The 15663-nt window shown below is 41.3% G+C and overlaps 1 protein-coding gene and 1 long non-coding RNA gene across 3 annotated transcripts; one reads left to right on the top strand and one right to left on the bottom strand.

The window, feature by feature from the left end:
* Nucleotides 1-849: 849 nt before the first annotated feature.
* On the bottom strand, nucleotides 850-3413 carry LOC112937875 (uncharacterized). 2 transcript variants are annotated; one of them, XR_003240718.2, is made up of 2 exons: nucleotides 3040-3413; nucleotides 850-1094 (listed from the first exon to the last, which is right to left on the bottom strand). It is a non-coding gene; the product is annotated as an uncharacterized lncRNA (long non-coding RNA). The 2 variants fall into 2 exon arrangements; XR_003240719.2 differs by having other exon boundaries at nucleotides 850-1081; nucleotides 3040-3370.
* Nucleotides 3414-11857: 8444 nt separating this feature from the next.
* Nucleotides 11858-14827, top strand: LOC4329028 (uncharacterized). Its single transcript, XM_015767817.3, has 2 exons — nucleotides 11858-12564; nucleotides 14543-14827. The coding sequence occupies exons 1-2, from the start codon at nucleotides 12163-12165 to the stop codon at nucleotides 14573-14575; spliced, it is 435 nt and encodes a 144-aa protein (XP_015623303.1). The 5' UTR covers nucleotides 11858-12162; the 3' UTR covers nucleotides 14576-14827.
* The last annotated feature ends 836 nt before the right edge of the window (nucleotides 14828-15663 follow it).

The following is a 15663-nucleotide window of genomic DNA, read 5'->3' as shown; positions in this document are numbered from 1 at the left end:
GTCACAAAGGTGCTGGTTAGTCAAAAACCGACACCTATAAGTCATTTTCCGTCAATGTAGCGAAAAACCGGCATCTATAACGATTAATAGGTGTCGGTTTTTGTTGGGAAGGTCATTGGTACCGGTTTTTATCTAAAACCGGCACTAAAAATACTCCCGCCAACGGTCCGAAAATCGCATAGGTGGCGGTCGTGGACAAAAACAGCACCTATACGAAAGGTGGTGGTTATTTAAACGAACCAACACCTATATGTTTGCATCATATAGGCCGGCGAGGGAAATAGGACCTATTTCCCTCGCCGGCCTATATGATGCAAACATCAAAACCGGCACCTATTTCCCTTGCCGGCCAATATGATGCAAACATATAGGTGTCGGTTTTATGTGTCGGTTTTTTTTAAAAAAAACCAACACCTATATTATGGAAGAGTGCCGGTTTTCTAATAAAAAGTCGGCACCTTTTATCCCTGTAGGTATCGGTTCTACCACACAAACCGACACCTATGTGGCTAGTATATACTCCCCCAGCCTTATCCGCCCACCCGCTCCTCACAATCGCGGTCGTCGCCATCGTCGTCCATCGTCGTCGTCGCCACTTGCCGCCGCCGTCCGCCCACTGCCGCCACCGCCACCGCCACCGCCACCGCCACCACCCACCGCCGCCGCTCCCTCGGATCTCCTCCACCGCCGCCGCTCCCTCTGCTCTCCGCCCACACCGCCCGCCACCCTACCTCCCCCTACCGCCCCCACCGCCGCCACCGCCACCGCCCGCCGCCGTGGATCGACGCCAAGAGGTTCCCCTCTCCTCTTTACTATAATTATCTTGGTTGATAGTGTTTTAGACCGCAACTGTCACTAATTTTGGATCACATTAGTCTCTTCTACCTGTCACTAATTTTGTACTACTAAATTAGTAGTACAAAATTACAAATCTTCTTCATCTTCTCATTACAGATACAGATAATTACAAATCACTGAAAATTCCTTTCTACAAATACAGATACAAGTCACTGAAAATTACAAATCTTCTTCATCTTCTCATTCTTCTTCAGTGTCAACTTCACCAATGCTGGCATTGACCCTGCAAATCAGAACTATGGAGTATATAAATATCACAACTCTTTAGTTTAATAAATTCAACCGGGAGGATTAATTAGAGACTAATATGACATATCTGCACTGATGGTTCAAAAATGGCTGGAAATCAGTAACACTTTTGTCAAAATAACCCTGTTCACTTTAATATTTTTCCCTTTTGAGTTCTGAAGCTGAAAGCCAAGCAAACAGCTCATGGTCACCATGTTATTGGTCCTCTGGTGTGTCCATGAGGCCTGAGGGCACCTTAACCTTAACCTGTTAATTAACAACAAAATTTTAGTTCTACTCTACATTTAGCCTATGTAATTAGTACAACACTAGGTACTGAATGCTACAGTTTCTAACTCTGCATTTACTTTTGCTATTGCCATGTGTTTATCCTTCACTTTTGCCACGTGTTTATCCTTCTCTTTTCAAATTTTAGCAATAACATACCTACTGTAAATGAAGTTTTATCGTTTTTGTTATTTGATCATCAATCTTTAGAAAATGTCACCGGAAGAAGATGTGAATGATATGAACTGTTGTGGGATTTTAAAATGAGACTTCTTGGAAATGTGAATGATGTGGATGTGCAAGATGTGAATGTAATATTCTGTGATTTTGGTGGACGATGCGAATATTATTGTGTCATTCTTGTTCCATATTGTATTTCTGTGGATGATGTGGATGTGGAGGATGTGGATGTCATATGTGAATGTAATATTCTGTGATTTGTGTGGATGCGTATACGAATGCATATGTGAACGTCCATATTTGTGTGAATGCATATGTGAATCTGCGAATGCATATGTGAATGTCCATATTTGTGTGAATGCATATGTGAATCTGCGAATATAATATTGTGTAATTTTTGTGATTTCTGTGTTTCAGGATTATGTATTTCACAATATGTTTTTTATGGCTTTTAGAATTATAGGTGCCGATTCTTATAAAAAAACCGACACCTATAATCAATATAGGTGTCGGTTCTAGGGTACAACCGGCACCTATAATAAATATAGGTATCGGTTCTTGGTGTATAACCGGCACCTATAATATTATAGGTGCCGGTTCTGGAACCGGCACCAATAACTTTGATCACTAGTGCCGACCAAAAGGTGTCGGGCCCGAAACCGACACTTATTAGGCCTTAAGAACCGGCACTAATGGGTATTTTTGTAGTAGTGCACAACGATGTCCCAGCCCAATCACTGCATCCTCAACCTGTAGAGATGCAAGCGCAACCACATCCACATACCACAGTAATGGTATTACTGATCACATAATCGTTTTTCTTAAAAGAAACTGCTTGCCTTGATTATTGTCACTGATTTTTTTCCATTACTTTTTCTTGTGTTAGGATCATCTAGAGGTTCCCAATAACCACACTTTTTTTTACACGTATCAGAGTATAGCACTGCTCTGGATGCATGGACACATACTTCATTTCATACTCCTATTCATTTCATACTCCTATGTTAATGACTCCACAAAGTCAAGGGTTGCATCAAGGGAGGCCGATTCAGCAATATGACACGATTTTCACTACATGTTTAATTGATTTATTAAATATATTTAGTACATGAGCAATGCTACACGTACTAAATTTTTCATACTAAACTTTTACTAACAATCATCTCAACCGTTTGATTTAAGTAGATGGAAGTTACAAAAATTCTAGGTGTACTCATAGCATGACACATCAGTGTTAGTAAGAATTTAGTAAGAAAAAGTTAGTACGTATAGCCTTTTCCTTAGTACATAAACAATTTACACTTGTAAGTTACTGAACTATATAGTCTAGGGGATATGAGATTGCAAATATTATCTTCACTTCTTCAGGCTACAAAATATTTTTGCCATATTGTTAAGCTACAAAATATCATTATGATACCGTACCAAAAGAACAGATTTAAAGCAAAACCACGAAAGAAGATCAGGATCAGAGACAAGTACTACCTGCTACTAGTTCCAAGAGCCCAAGCTCCAACTCGGAAGCAAGGCAATCGATTGGGTGGCCCGCACTTTGAGATCGATGTTGTGTTGCCTAATGCACTGCGTGGTGCTCGAGCTTGCCGGCGAGGACGCCGATCTGCTCGTGTGTCGCTTGTGCTCGGCTGCAAGGGACCAAATCAGCCGCCGCGGGTGGTCCCATGAAGCTAGGTTACCTCGGTACCATGGCTGATGGCTCCGAAGCAAGGCGCGGGTGCTTGAGCTCGACGGCGAGGTTGCCAATCTGCTCGTGTCGCTTGTGCTCGGCAGCAGAGGGACTGAATCCGCTACCGCTGTCGCCGCCACCATCATCATAGAGGCCTTGTTTAGATCCCTTCGAAATTACACTATGTCACATCAAATATTTGGATGTATGCATGGAGTATTAAATATAGATAAAAAAAATAATTAATTACACAAATTGTGTGTAAATTGCGAGACGAATCTTTTAAGCCTAATTGCGCCATGATTTGACAATATGGTGCTACATTAAACATTGTTAATGATGAATTAATTAGGCTTAATAAATTCGTCTCGTGGTTTACAGGTGGATTCTGTAATTTTGTTATTAGACTATGTTTAATACTTCAAATGTGTGTTCATATATCTGATGTGACATACCAAAACTTTATACCCCTTATCTAAACACAACCAAAGCTTAGTTCAGGACCATGGCTGATGGGATGGGGGGGAAGCATCAAATAACTGGGGATTTTTTTTAAAAAAAATTCTAGTGTTGCTCATACGACAAAAGGAAACGGAGAAGTAATAACACGCCGTGCGTGAGACACGGAGGTGCAAGGGTGTGGAGGGGAAGCCGCATCCCTCCCGTACTGGCCTAGGCTAGACATACGTACACGCTTCCTCCCACCTCCAATACAGTGGCAATGCATATATATTGATTTAATTAAACGCCGTGGGAATGCTGGAAAGTTAGGGGTGCCACGTCAGATGTCACTTTTGCAAAAAAAGCCCCCGTAGTTCTGTTAATTACGCATTGGTCCCCGCTGATATATTGATGATTTACTTAAACGCCGTGGGAATGCTGGAAAGTTAGGGGTGCCACGGCAGATGTCACTTTTGCAAAAAAGCCCCCGCAGTTCTGTTAATTACGCATTGGTCCCCGCTGATATCCACCGTAAACCCGTCGGATCTCGATCTAGGGTAGATCTGGCCGTACACGTGTCCAACTGTGCCGGCCCTTCCGTACCTGTGAAATCGTTGGATCCGGAACGGACGGTGTGGATTTCGCTGGCCTGCACCAAACCCTAGCCCCGTCGCCCCCCACCCTCGCACGCGCACTCGCCCTCCTCCCTCTGCGCGCCGCCACGCTCTCCTCCTCGGCTCCTCCCCTCGCATGCGCCGTCGCCACCGCCACCTCGCCGTTCTCCTGCCCTCACGCGCGTTGCCTCGCCTCTCCTCGCCGTCCTCCTCCACTCGCACGGCATCGTTTCCATCGCAGACTCACCATCTTCCTTCACTCGCGCACGTCGTCGTCATCGCAGTCTCGCCCTCCTCCAGCCATCGTCGCCGACCCACCGCTGCCTCTCCCTCCCAATGAGGTCTAGAGGTCAGGTCCACCAAATCCGCGGCACCGCCACTCGCGTATTCTCTGTCCACTGGCATTTGACATGTTGGTTTTGCATCATCGATCTGCTGCAGCTGTGAAAGGTCGACGCCATCAGTCGAGGTGCCGCTCCCCTCCCTCCTGTTCTAATTCATGTCCTTGCGCTGACCAGCCGACCATTAGCACAGAGGCTGCAATGTAAGTCTGTTCTACCTCATCATTGATTATTTCCCATGCATTCACTTGAGGTTTTATAGGATCCACCATCTTGCCTTGGTCCCATTGAGTTACTCATGGGTTAGGATGTACAGCAGATTAGGCAGAGGATTGTCTTCCATTGCTGCAGTTTGCATCCGCTGTCAGGCTAAGCCATCCATTAAGTTTTATCCTCGCTGTTATGGCTGCTTGCAAGGCTGCAAGATTCAGTTAATGTCCTCACTGTTAAGGATGGCCGCAGCTCTGCAATATTCAAATGGTAATATTCTTGCTAAATTTGCCACCAATGATGAGATAAACTGAAATCCAATTATTTCCTTTGATTTTAATTGCATTCGCTATGGTGTAGTATGGTAAGAAATCCATGCACAAGCCTGTTGGGGTCATGTATGTATGGTCTTCTCAGTTGTCGTACTTAACGATTGCTGCTGATTCTTGGTGTTTTTTTGCAGTGATATGCTACTGTCAGCTTTGCCGTGGTGTATGTTTGATGATGAAATCTGATGTTTCTGGGCCATTTGTTTTTCCTTGATGTTATTTGTTTTAGAAGAGTGACATTTCTGCAATGTCCAGTGATAAGCTCAATCTGTTTGCGTTCTGGTAAAAAAAATAGGCTTGGTTTGATGGCTTCATGCCTTGCAGAAACTGCTCAAGGTCATCATACCTTGATCATTTTATCCTTGATTTATTCATTCTTTAAGACACCTTGATCATTTTATCCTTGATTTATTCCTTCTTTAAGACAACACATGCAAATATTTGCTTTATATGTACTCTGAAAGACTGTTCATCATATCTCTCTATCATGCCTTATCAACAATATAGTTTCATTTATATTCCATTGACAAACAATTTTGAGTATTAGCTTGATCTTTGACTGTTACTTTTGTTGATAGGTAACAGATTAGTTGTTGCAAGATTAACTGTCCACACAAAACAAGTCTTTTAATGCTTCTAAGGCACAAACAAGATATGAGGACATGGTGTGTGCCATGCTGATGCAGGTCTTCAGATGGGTGCACATTAAGTTCCCTACACACACTGACTATTAAAAATGAATTTTTTTTATTTTGTTTCATGGTTTCTAGCTATTTTTAGTACCATCTAAATGATCTTATTAGGCTTAAGTTTTGATATTTCTCACTGGGACCTCGCTTTCTTCAATTCGTCGACTTAGGCAGGTTGTATATTTCTATCATTGGATGAGATAACTATATCTCAGGTTAGCAATCTGCACTAAGAACTCTTGCAGATATATTATTTCGTTATCTAAATATATTGATTTGTTCCTCTTTCAAAAGGTTAAACAATTATGCAATACAATATGATTTCTGTGCAAACATGTCCTGCTACTAAGCTCATCTGCCGAAAAGAAAAGTCAAATCCTGAATATATTGCCTCTCAACCTCACCCATGGTCTTTATACATACTGATGGTAGCTTTTAGTGGACTTTGTTCACTTGAAAGTGTGAATAAAACTAATCTGCAATGGAAACATATAGCGGTAAGACATCTCATTCCTCCTTTTCTTTTTCTTTTGTCTTCTTGTGCAGAAGTGGAACATATCTTTCTAAGTTCTGTTTTTCTTCCATACGAATCAGTTACTTTTCTTAAAACATCACATGAAGTCATCCTAAACTATATAGAACTGAAATTTTAGCTACCATTGACCTATGCTGTGGCCATTGGACCTTTGGCATGCTATTTTTGTCCCTTAATTTGGTTTGTCCTCTTAGCTAGAGGCACTATAGCTAGGTTCTCTCTTTAGGAGCACTAATGCATTTTGGGGAAGTAGGGTATCTCTCCTTAGGTGTGCGAATTCAGGCACTAAAAACCATATACTTCTGTTATAGTTTTTTTTCTACAATTGAAATAGTTATTGATAACAGAAATATGCTTAACATGCTACATACATAGTCATATAACTAAAATGTGATAATTCAAATTGAAGCCTATGTACCATTGGAGCAACTACTGTGTTCCAAAACTCATATATTTTATTACAACAGCCAAGTAGGCTTTCAGTTATTGACAGCCAGTTGGGGATAATAGGATATTATCGAATGAGGTAGTTTTTAGTGTAGGAACTACGATCCATTGATAATGTTTCGCTGAATGCAAATTAAAGGAGGCTTAAGTGTCTATACAGATGTCTCCAGATTTTTACTATAAAGTGCCATGGTAGAATGAAAAAAGCTTGACTATGTGAAGTTATTTTTTTTTCTCAGCTACCTGTGTTCCAAAACTCAGAGAGTTCATTTCAACAGCCATTTCTTCCCCCTTGCCCAGTCCTAATTATTTGTTGTGTTCATTCTTTCATGCTGGCTCTAATCAATCTGGCCTGTTGTTGCCATTTCCTACACATCCACTATCTTGCCCCTCCTGCGAATCAGTCAGCTAACACCGTTTGATATGCACCACTACTTAAACCGTCGATCCTCCCTCTGAGTTCCGATAAGATGTTTCACATATTACATGTATATGTAGCTGATATATATGAAGCCCATGATATCTCTTATTTGTTCTTGGTTTCCTACTTATTGTAAGTTCCATATCGATGATATATCTTCTTTCAACAGCCACTTGCCAATTGTTGTGTTTCTATTTGGATCGTATGGAAGTTCTTTGTTGTTTACTTGAAGAGGTAATAATCTTGGTCTTCTGAATGCTCACCACATGTCCACGATAGTATGCTACGGGCAGATGCTACATCTCTTGAGTCTCCTCAACTTCCCTCCCTTTTCATCAGATAATATTTTATTTGTTAATTTGCTGTTATCTGGTAGTTATTTCTTTATGGTAAAAGGCTACATCTTTACCTGATCTTTCTTGCACAATAACCAATACTACCATGTCAATCAATGGCTATGGAACTTACTGACAATCACAAGGAATGTTGCATATCTAGCAACAAGAAATTCTATACTTCAGTTGAAGATTTTGATATTGGCTAGAACTTTACTAGACCACAAATACACATCTTTACAATGTCTTCATTAGGTCAGTTCAGGCTCTGTGTATAACAAGCTAAATGGCACTATGTTGAGACATGCCCTGAATATAAACGGTAGTATCAATACCAGATGTAAATGGCTAAAATTGTTGATATGAATAGTCCATATTTTCTTTTTTATCTACATTTTGGGCATTTAGATAATATTTACTTTTTTAGAATGCTATATATGTGTAATAGGTACACTAGAGAGTAGAGATAGATCAAGAGGTGCGATGTCTGTACTAGATGCGTACTCTTCTCAATTGTTATCACGAGCAGTGCTGCTTGAGAAATCATCAAGTTCAATATGTACCTTATGGGTTATTATGTGTTCTTGATGCTATCAGCCTTATTTATGGTCTCTTTTTGTTCTCAGATGGTATCAATCAATATTATTAACGGTTTATCTTTTCTGGAAGTACTTTGTTTGTAGGTAACTAAATAACAAAAACAATTGGAGCTGATGACATATGGGATTTCAAAAAATGCACATGCTATATATGTGGAGTCTGGAGATATGTTTTTTTTATTTGACAGGAATCTAGAGATGTGTATGTTCACCGGGTGAATGTTTGTTCATTACATGTGCAATAATTATATTGCAAGGCTCAGAACATTGAGTTGATCTTTTAGCTAGAAAATCATACAGCCATACTAGCTAATTTATACTTATAATTTGGTCCGCCTTTGTGCTAAATTATGTTTTCACAACAAAATGCTAGCTTACATATAGTTCTTATCTCATGTATGATTACAAATTACCAGCTAACAACTTCCTACAATATGCAAGCAGGAGAATGATATATGAGTTACATAAGAGACTATCAAGATTATCAAACAAGTGAACAACATTGCACGTTTTACTGTTGCCTTTTTTTAAATAGGAGTAACTATATTTATGGCACTGTATTTTCCGAAAAAATACAGCCAAATCATCCTTATACAGTAAATTAGCTACACTTATGTGAGAATTACACTGTAAATTTCAAAGCTTATAACATTACAAGTTTCAATATTTACATTGCAATTTTTTCTAATACACAATATAAAAAATTATGATTCAAAATAATTTATTATCTAATTAAAAGAGGATAATGTGGCACCATATTTTTAGAAAAAAAATTATTTTTAATTATATTAACACTCGTGAGAATGTTGTCAGAGTCAATATCAAATACTATAATTTGAGGGTGAGGATTTTTACCAGGTACCATAAGGTACCACACATATCCAACCGTCCATTACCAAAGGGGCAAAGGGTATGATGGGAAATATAATCTCTGCATCGAGGCCATGGGGTTCCTTCAACGCAACACCATCATTGTCCATCGAGCTCGCTTGCTGCGCCACCCTCGATCTCGTTCTGACTCGCCGCCTACAGATAGCTCTGACTCGGGAAAGTATTTTATGCCCTCGTGTGTCTTCTCCGCCCCGCTCTTGGATAGCACCTCTTCCAGGTTGATCTCGGGGTGTGTGAGCTTGATACACACAAGGACATCGCAAGTGCTCGTCCATCGATCGGTGTGCATCTCCTTGGCGGCCTGAGCGGCGTGCTTGGATACTGTAGCCTCCAGTTTGCCGATCAGGGTGCCCAGGGACCCCAAGACCGTAGTCTTGTCAGGGAACTTGGGTACCTTCTTGTGCCTCCCTACTTGAAGTGGAGGCCTTGTCGAAGAGATGCTAGGTTCTCCTAGACTTATTCCACACATTCCTCCCAACCTTGCCACTACCGCTCGTGGCCGACAACCATCTCCCGAAGCTTCTTTGTGTCCGCCCAGGCCTCTGATAGTTGGGCCTCTAGCTTTGTGACTCGGTCGTCGGTAGTAGTAGTAGCCTTTTTGAGTTGCTCGAGTGCTCGACCTCCGCGACTACGTCGTGAGCACTAGTTTGCAACACCATAATTTAGTCTATTAATTTTATTCACTCCCCTATGGAAATCATTTATCAGCCTTAGCAGATTATATTTTATTAGGCCTTGTTTGTTTCAACTTAAGATTGTCGTAATCCAGATTATTAAGCCAGATTACTATAAGCTAGATTATAATAAGCTATGAGTTGTTTGTTTCTCTAGATTATTGGAGACATGGATTATTGGGTTTGAAAGGTTAATGTCTATAATACCCTCAATACCCTCAGCTGTTACGGAGTCGGGGAAAAAGGATGAGATGGCAACAACAACAACAGTGGCGATGCGACTTGGGGAAGGAACCGAGGTGCAGGGTGGGGCTTGGGGAAGGATTCACATGTAGGGTGGGGACTTGGGGAAGGATTCATGTGCGACTAGGGAGTGAGGAAGCGGATGCACACACGGCTTGGGGAAGACACCAGGTTCGTGCGCAACTGAGGAGAAAGAAAGCGAATGCGCTTGATCTGTTGGGTTCGATGGCAGTGGTGGGTAATTTGTATAAAATTTTTAAGGGTAGTAGGTATTTAGCCACCCAATAATCTGCAAAAGCATGTTTAGAGGAGATTACCAGATTATATCAATCCGGCTTATAGATTATAATAATCTACATGTTTATCTCAAATTATTCCTAATAATCCAGATTATGAAAACCCTAAGCTAAAACAAAGAGGGTCTTAGTTAGTTCCCATAAGTTCATATAAAACCCTCCAGGTAAACCATTTGGGCCAGGTGTTTTTTTTCAGACCAAAGACCACTGTTTTGATTTCATCCAGAGTGAAAGGTTTGATCAACATTATTTTGTCTTCTTTAGAAACTGTTTTTACACCTTCCAACTCTAGAGTTACTGTGTTTTCTTTTGAGTGGCCAAAGAGCTCCTTATAGAATTTTGTTATATAACTTAGAAGATTAGCTTGTCCCTTAATCTCTCCTTTATCCTGTATAAGTGAGTGAATTTGTCCGTTTCTTTTTCTTTCATTTGCCTTAGCATGATAATATTTAGTGTTTCCATCTCCTTCTAAAATTTATTTTTCCTTACCTCTTTGGAACCATTTGAGTTTTACTTCTCTTATAACAAACTTCAGTTTATTCTCCAACTCTCTTCTCTCCTCCCTGTGTGTAATTCATATCTACATTTTCAGCCTTGGGGTCTATTGCATTATTTTTTCTAGAATTATTGACTTTTCCCTCCTATATGCCCCTTCCCAATTTTTTTCTATCCATTCAATTTCCTTCTGAGTGCCTTCAGTTTTAGTAAACCAAAACATGCATTATAGGAGAGATCTTCTACTGTAATGCACCTCCCATGTAACCTTGGTCGTCTGAGCTTGTCGTCTCTCTTAAACCTACAGTTGACAGATGTGTCCTCCTAATCTACGTGACGTCGTCTTCCTTATCGAGCAAGCAAGAAGGAACTCGAAGCATAGGACCGACTCAATGGTGACTGAATATTCCTTACCGCTCCTGCATCCCCCAGCTAGTGGTATCCTCTTGAAGCAAGCGGGAAGCATGGTAGAGGAAAGGACAAGACGACAGTGGCTTGACACTCTCTGCCACTCCTGTAGCATGTGTGAATTCAGTTGGGCTGATTTGAGGTCCTTTGGAGAAAGAAGACTCCACGAGACCATGACATGTGGGTTACTAGTATAAATTGCACGGTTAGTAACCAAGGGCGGATCCAGGAACAAAAAATTGAGGGGACTCTGTTACACGGTTTCTTCAATCTTCAGCCATTTAGAGACATTTAATTTATCATTCATGATAAAAAAAATCGAAGGGGGTGCTCCGGGGATATCCATGGGTCTTGTGGGTGTAGGGGGGACTCAAGTCCAGCTATTGGTACTAGTAGAGGCGGATCCAACGTGGGTGCATTATTAGGTCATGTTAGTGTCCGATTTATTTTGAGAAATTTAATTTTTCATCACTTTTACGTTCGATAATTGCTCAAATACCCTTATTAGGTTTGCATTAACAATATGCCATTGTGGAGATGTTTTCTTTCTTTTTTTTTTCCACCTGTCGCACTGTACATCGCCACATGTGTATGCCAGCGTGGAATGGGCACGAAATGATCAATATACCCCTGCATCCAGAACCCTAAATCAGGCTCTATCCCCTCGACCGAGCGCCGCCATCGACGGGTGACGCCGCGCCGTCGACGCCCGCCGGCCCATCGCCTCGAGTCGGCCCCCGCCCACCCGCCTCGCGGCATCGACGCCTGCCGGCCCCGCGCCACCGCTGAAGCTGGGTCGAAGGGAGTCCGCGGCCCGCCGTCGACGCCGCGTGGTCGGCCGCCGGCATCGCCGCGTTCGTCAGCTCGGGCATCGTCCCGGCATTTCTTCTTCCCCGGCAACACCGCACCGCATCGTCGCCGTCATCCTCCGGCGTCCCGAATCGTGGGTCGGAGAGATGCTCAAGTTCTTGTCGAAGGTGGTGGTGGAGTACTGCCCGCTGGACCCGCGGAAGGCGGCGGTGGTGGAGCTCCTGGCGCAGTGCAACGGCCGCAAGGCCAAGGACTCCAACCCGGCCTGCTCCGTCGAGCTCCGCCGCCTCCCCTCGCCGCCCCCCGCCGACGCCGCGGCGGCCGGGGAGAAGAACGCCCACCCGCCCCCGCGCGTGCTCGTCACCTACTTCAACGGCGTCGAGGAGTCCTTCGTCGCCGCGGAGGGCGCCACCGCGCAGGGGATCCGCGACCAGATCCTCGACCGCGGGCGCCTCCTCGACACTGAGCAGCTCTTCCGCGACGGCGGGGAGAAGTGGCCCGTCCTCATCCCCGAGGAGGAGCTCACCATGTCGTTCCCGGGCATCAAGGTTCGCCTCTTCGTCTTCCTTTCGTCCAACACCTTGCCTGCGCGTGCGTTTCTTGTGCTACTATGGGTGGCCTTTTGGGTGATTATATAGTTTCATTTGATCGAACACCTTGTGGGCGATACTACTTACCGTATTCGTTAGCTTTTAGTCCCAGTTCAATAAACTCGTCACAACTCCATGAGGCTCATATAGCGGTATACTTCTAATCATACAGAAGAAAGTTATAGATAACATCTTAATCCAATAATAAAGGCCCACTATGCAAGGTAGAAAAGCATAAGACTTCCACTCCGGCAATTCAACAAACAAGTTGTGTGCGGGCAGCAGGGGTGAACAATGTAGCAAGCATTTATTTAGAATCAATTCAAAAAAGCCTTTAAGGCATCATATTAGAATAGTTTGAGCCGCTACTTTGGAGACATTCATAAACTTATGTTTTTCATCTAAGGCTTGTACATGAGAGTTTGGTTAAGGTATGGAATTCCGTCTTAGATAACAGATATTGATGCTTCTTTGGAAAAATGCCTAGTAAGCCTGCGTGTACCCATCGATCCATGCTGGTTCATTTGGCTTACAGTTTTCTAACTAATCTGAACTAGGGAATGGGGACAAAATGTACTTTTAGATAATGGTGTGGGTCAGTGGGTACCCATAAGTTCGCAAACTTGCACCCTTGTTTGTAAGTGAAGGTGCCAATTTAAGTGATATACAAGTCTGCTGTTAACAGGCAAGCAATGCAACAGTATACAGCTAAGATGTATTTAGCAGGTCTAGATTTAACTTTTTATGTGTTTTTTTGGCTACTAAAGAAATGTCCTATTCTTCATTTGATGAGGGATGGTTTATGAACTATTTTGTTTGCACTGGGTAGGCTGCAATAGTCTCAACAGTTTAGTACCTGAGAGGACTAATCGAAAACAACAATTTACAGAAATGGTGTAAAGGCAGTTAGTGGTTTTTTCGTGGCACAACAGAGAACTGAGTCATTAGTGGCAACTACAATCTCCCCACTTATTAATTAACACCAAAATATTTCCAAAGTCCTTCATTCAGAACTTGTTCAATTTATAGGGAATTTTTAACTTGCAGAAGCAAAAATTTTCATTTAATCAATCTAGAGCTAAATTTTACTCTAGTCATGCATGGCATCTTGTGTGAAAGGTTAGTATCATTTATGAAAGTTATTTAATTTAATACGTACCATTACTAAATGCAAGCAGTGCAATTGACAAGCAAAGATGTCCTTCTGTGTGTATGTGTACCTTTAGAAAGAAGTTCAATAGTTATTTGATTAAACTATCCACAGGAATGCTTTCTTCCTCAAATTCATATAAACTTGAGTGCTTTATACTCCCTCCGTTTCACAATGTAAGACTTTTTAGGATTGTCCACATTCATATAGATGTTAATGAATCTAGACATATGTATATATCTAGGTTCATTAACATCTATATGAATATGGGCAATACTAGAAAGTCTTATATTATGAAACGGAGGGAGTACTGTTTAATATGGGTTCATTTGTAGGTTGTGTCAATTCATTTTGTACTAAAATTTAGTGAACTAAGCATCCTTTATTTGCCAGTGTTCATATGCAAAATCTCAATACTAACATGATCGATTGCTAGGTATATTCATTTGCTTGTTATTGTACTCCCAAACTGCCCCTTTCAGGGAACAGTTTGCATGTCTATTCGTTCAGTTTATGTTGCAAGTAGCCAGCTGTTTGTGCATTGAAACAGAAGTGCATACTGTTGCAATGATGTCCTGATGTGTCTGATGGCCATCACCACTACCAACTCAAATATTTTTACTAAAAAAACAGAGTGTTATGTTTTGCGTTTTATTTCTTTTTAGATGCCAGACTTATCTAAGAGAATTTTCTATTCCATAGCCAGGTTCTACTATTATTTCTCATTGGCAGTATTCGACGTGTTGTGTTTCTCATTGACAAGTTTGACATCTTTTTGCCTGGCAGCCAAAGAAAGCCGAGGAGAAGCCCCAGGCCTAGTGATCCAGGCATAGATGGAATAGCTTCCAGCATATCTTGAGGTGTTCATTTTGGCTATGTTGTTCAGGACACCCTTCCTCTTTATTTTTGCTGAACGCGCTTCAGTAGATGTTAAAAAAAAACCTTCCTGGAATGGGTGTTCCATAGTCATATATCGCTGTACGCTTATAGCCCTTCTCTCAGTGCAGTCTGTTGTGAACGAATTTATTCAGAATAAGCACCCTCACTGTTTTGTAGTGGATTTCACTACTATACCTGTTTGAAGGGTAGAGAGAATGGGCAGGGTGTATCTATTTGAAGAAATAGACTGCTTAGAGTTTTCATTACTATATGATAGATAATTGGAGTTTTCAATTTTCAGTAATCAAGCTGAAGTTCTTGAGGCTAATCAAACCTTTCAGAGGCATTATGCTTTCCAGTAAATTGCTTGATGAAAAGAAATCATCTTATGTAGTTAAGTAAAAACAGGACAACAGAGTGAAGAAAATTATGGATGAGTAGATTTTTGCTATCAAAAGAAGTGCCCCGTAGTTCTCCAATAGTCCACCTATTAGCTCCATTTTACCAGTCGCTCCATCCTCCATTAATAAAGGAGAGAACTTTGGTCGGTACAGTGCCCTCAACAAAAACAAGAATGTTTTAAACTCCTCAATGTATTTCCACAGTAATTGGATTCCTGGATAAGTAAATTCCCTTGCCGTTTAAAGTTTAAATCATATGTTAGTACTACAGGTGAAGGATATAAGTTATTTTGCTGTTTAAACTAATATATTTTAAAGTATACTTAGGTTAAGAATATACTTCCTCCGTCCCAAAATATAAACATTTTTGGATTCTGACACGGTTTTCGAGATGCTACTTTGACAAAAAATATCTATAAAAACAAAATGTTTTATATAAAAAGAATTGCATATTAGATAGTTTGTTTAATGATAAATTTAGTAACATCAATTTTACATGATTGATCTTCTTTATTTTTTTTTCTATTAATAGTCAAAGTTAAAAATGCTTGACTTGTCATTATGCTAAAAATGCTTATATTTTGGGACGGTGGGAGTAGCATACAGTAACTAGCTAAGGTTTAGAAG

Source organism: Oryza sativa, chromosome 2 (genome assembly GCF_034140825.1).
Source record: "Oryza sativa Japonica Group chromosome 2, ASM3414082v1".
Classification (NCBI taxonomy): domain Eukaryota; kingdom Viridiplantae; phylum Streptophyta; class Magnoliopsida; order Poales; family Poaceae; genus Oryza; species Oryza sativa.
Note: the sequence above shows the minus strand (reverse complement) of the source record. Positions and strands in the feature narration are given on the sequence as shown.

What these genes read in the sequence shown, in the direction of transcription:
- LOC4329028 (XM_015767817.3), top strand. Translation starts at nt 12,163, where the DNA reads ATGCTCAAGTTCTTGTCGAAGGTGGTGGTGGAGTACTGCCCGCTGGAC. An exon ending in TGTCGTTCCCGGGCATCAAG is followed by an intron (nt 12,565 to 14,542) that starts GTTCGCCTCTTC and finishes TTTGCCTGGCAG; the next exon opens with CCAAAGAAAGCCGAGGAGAA.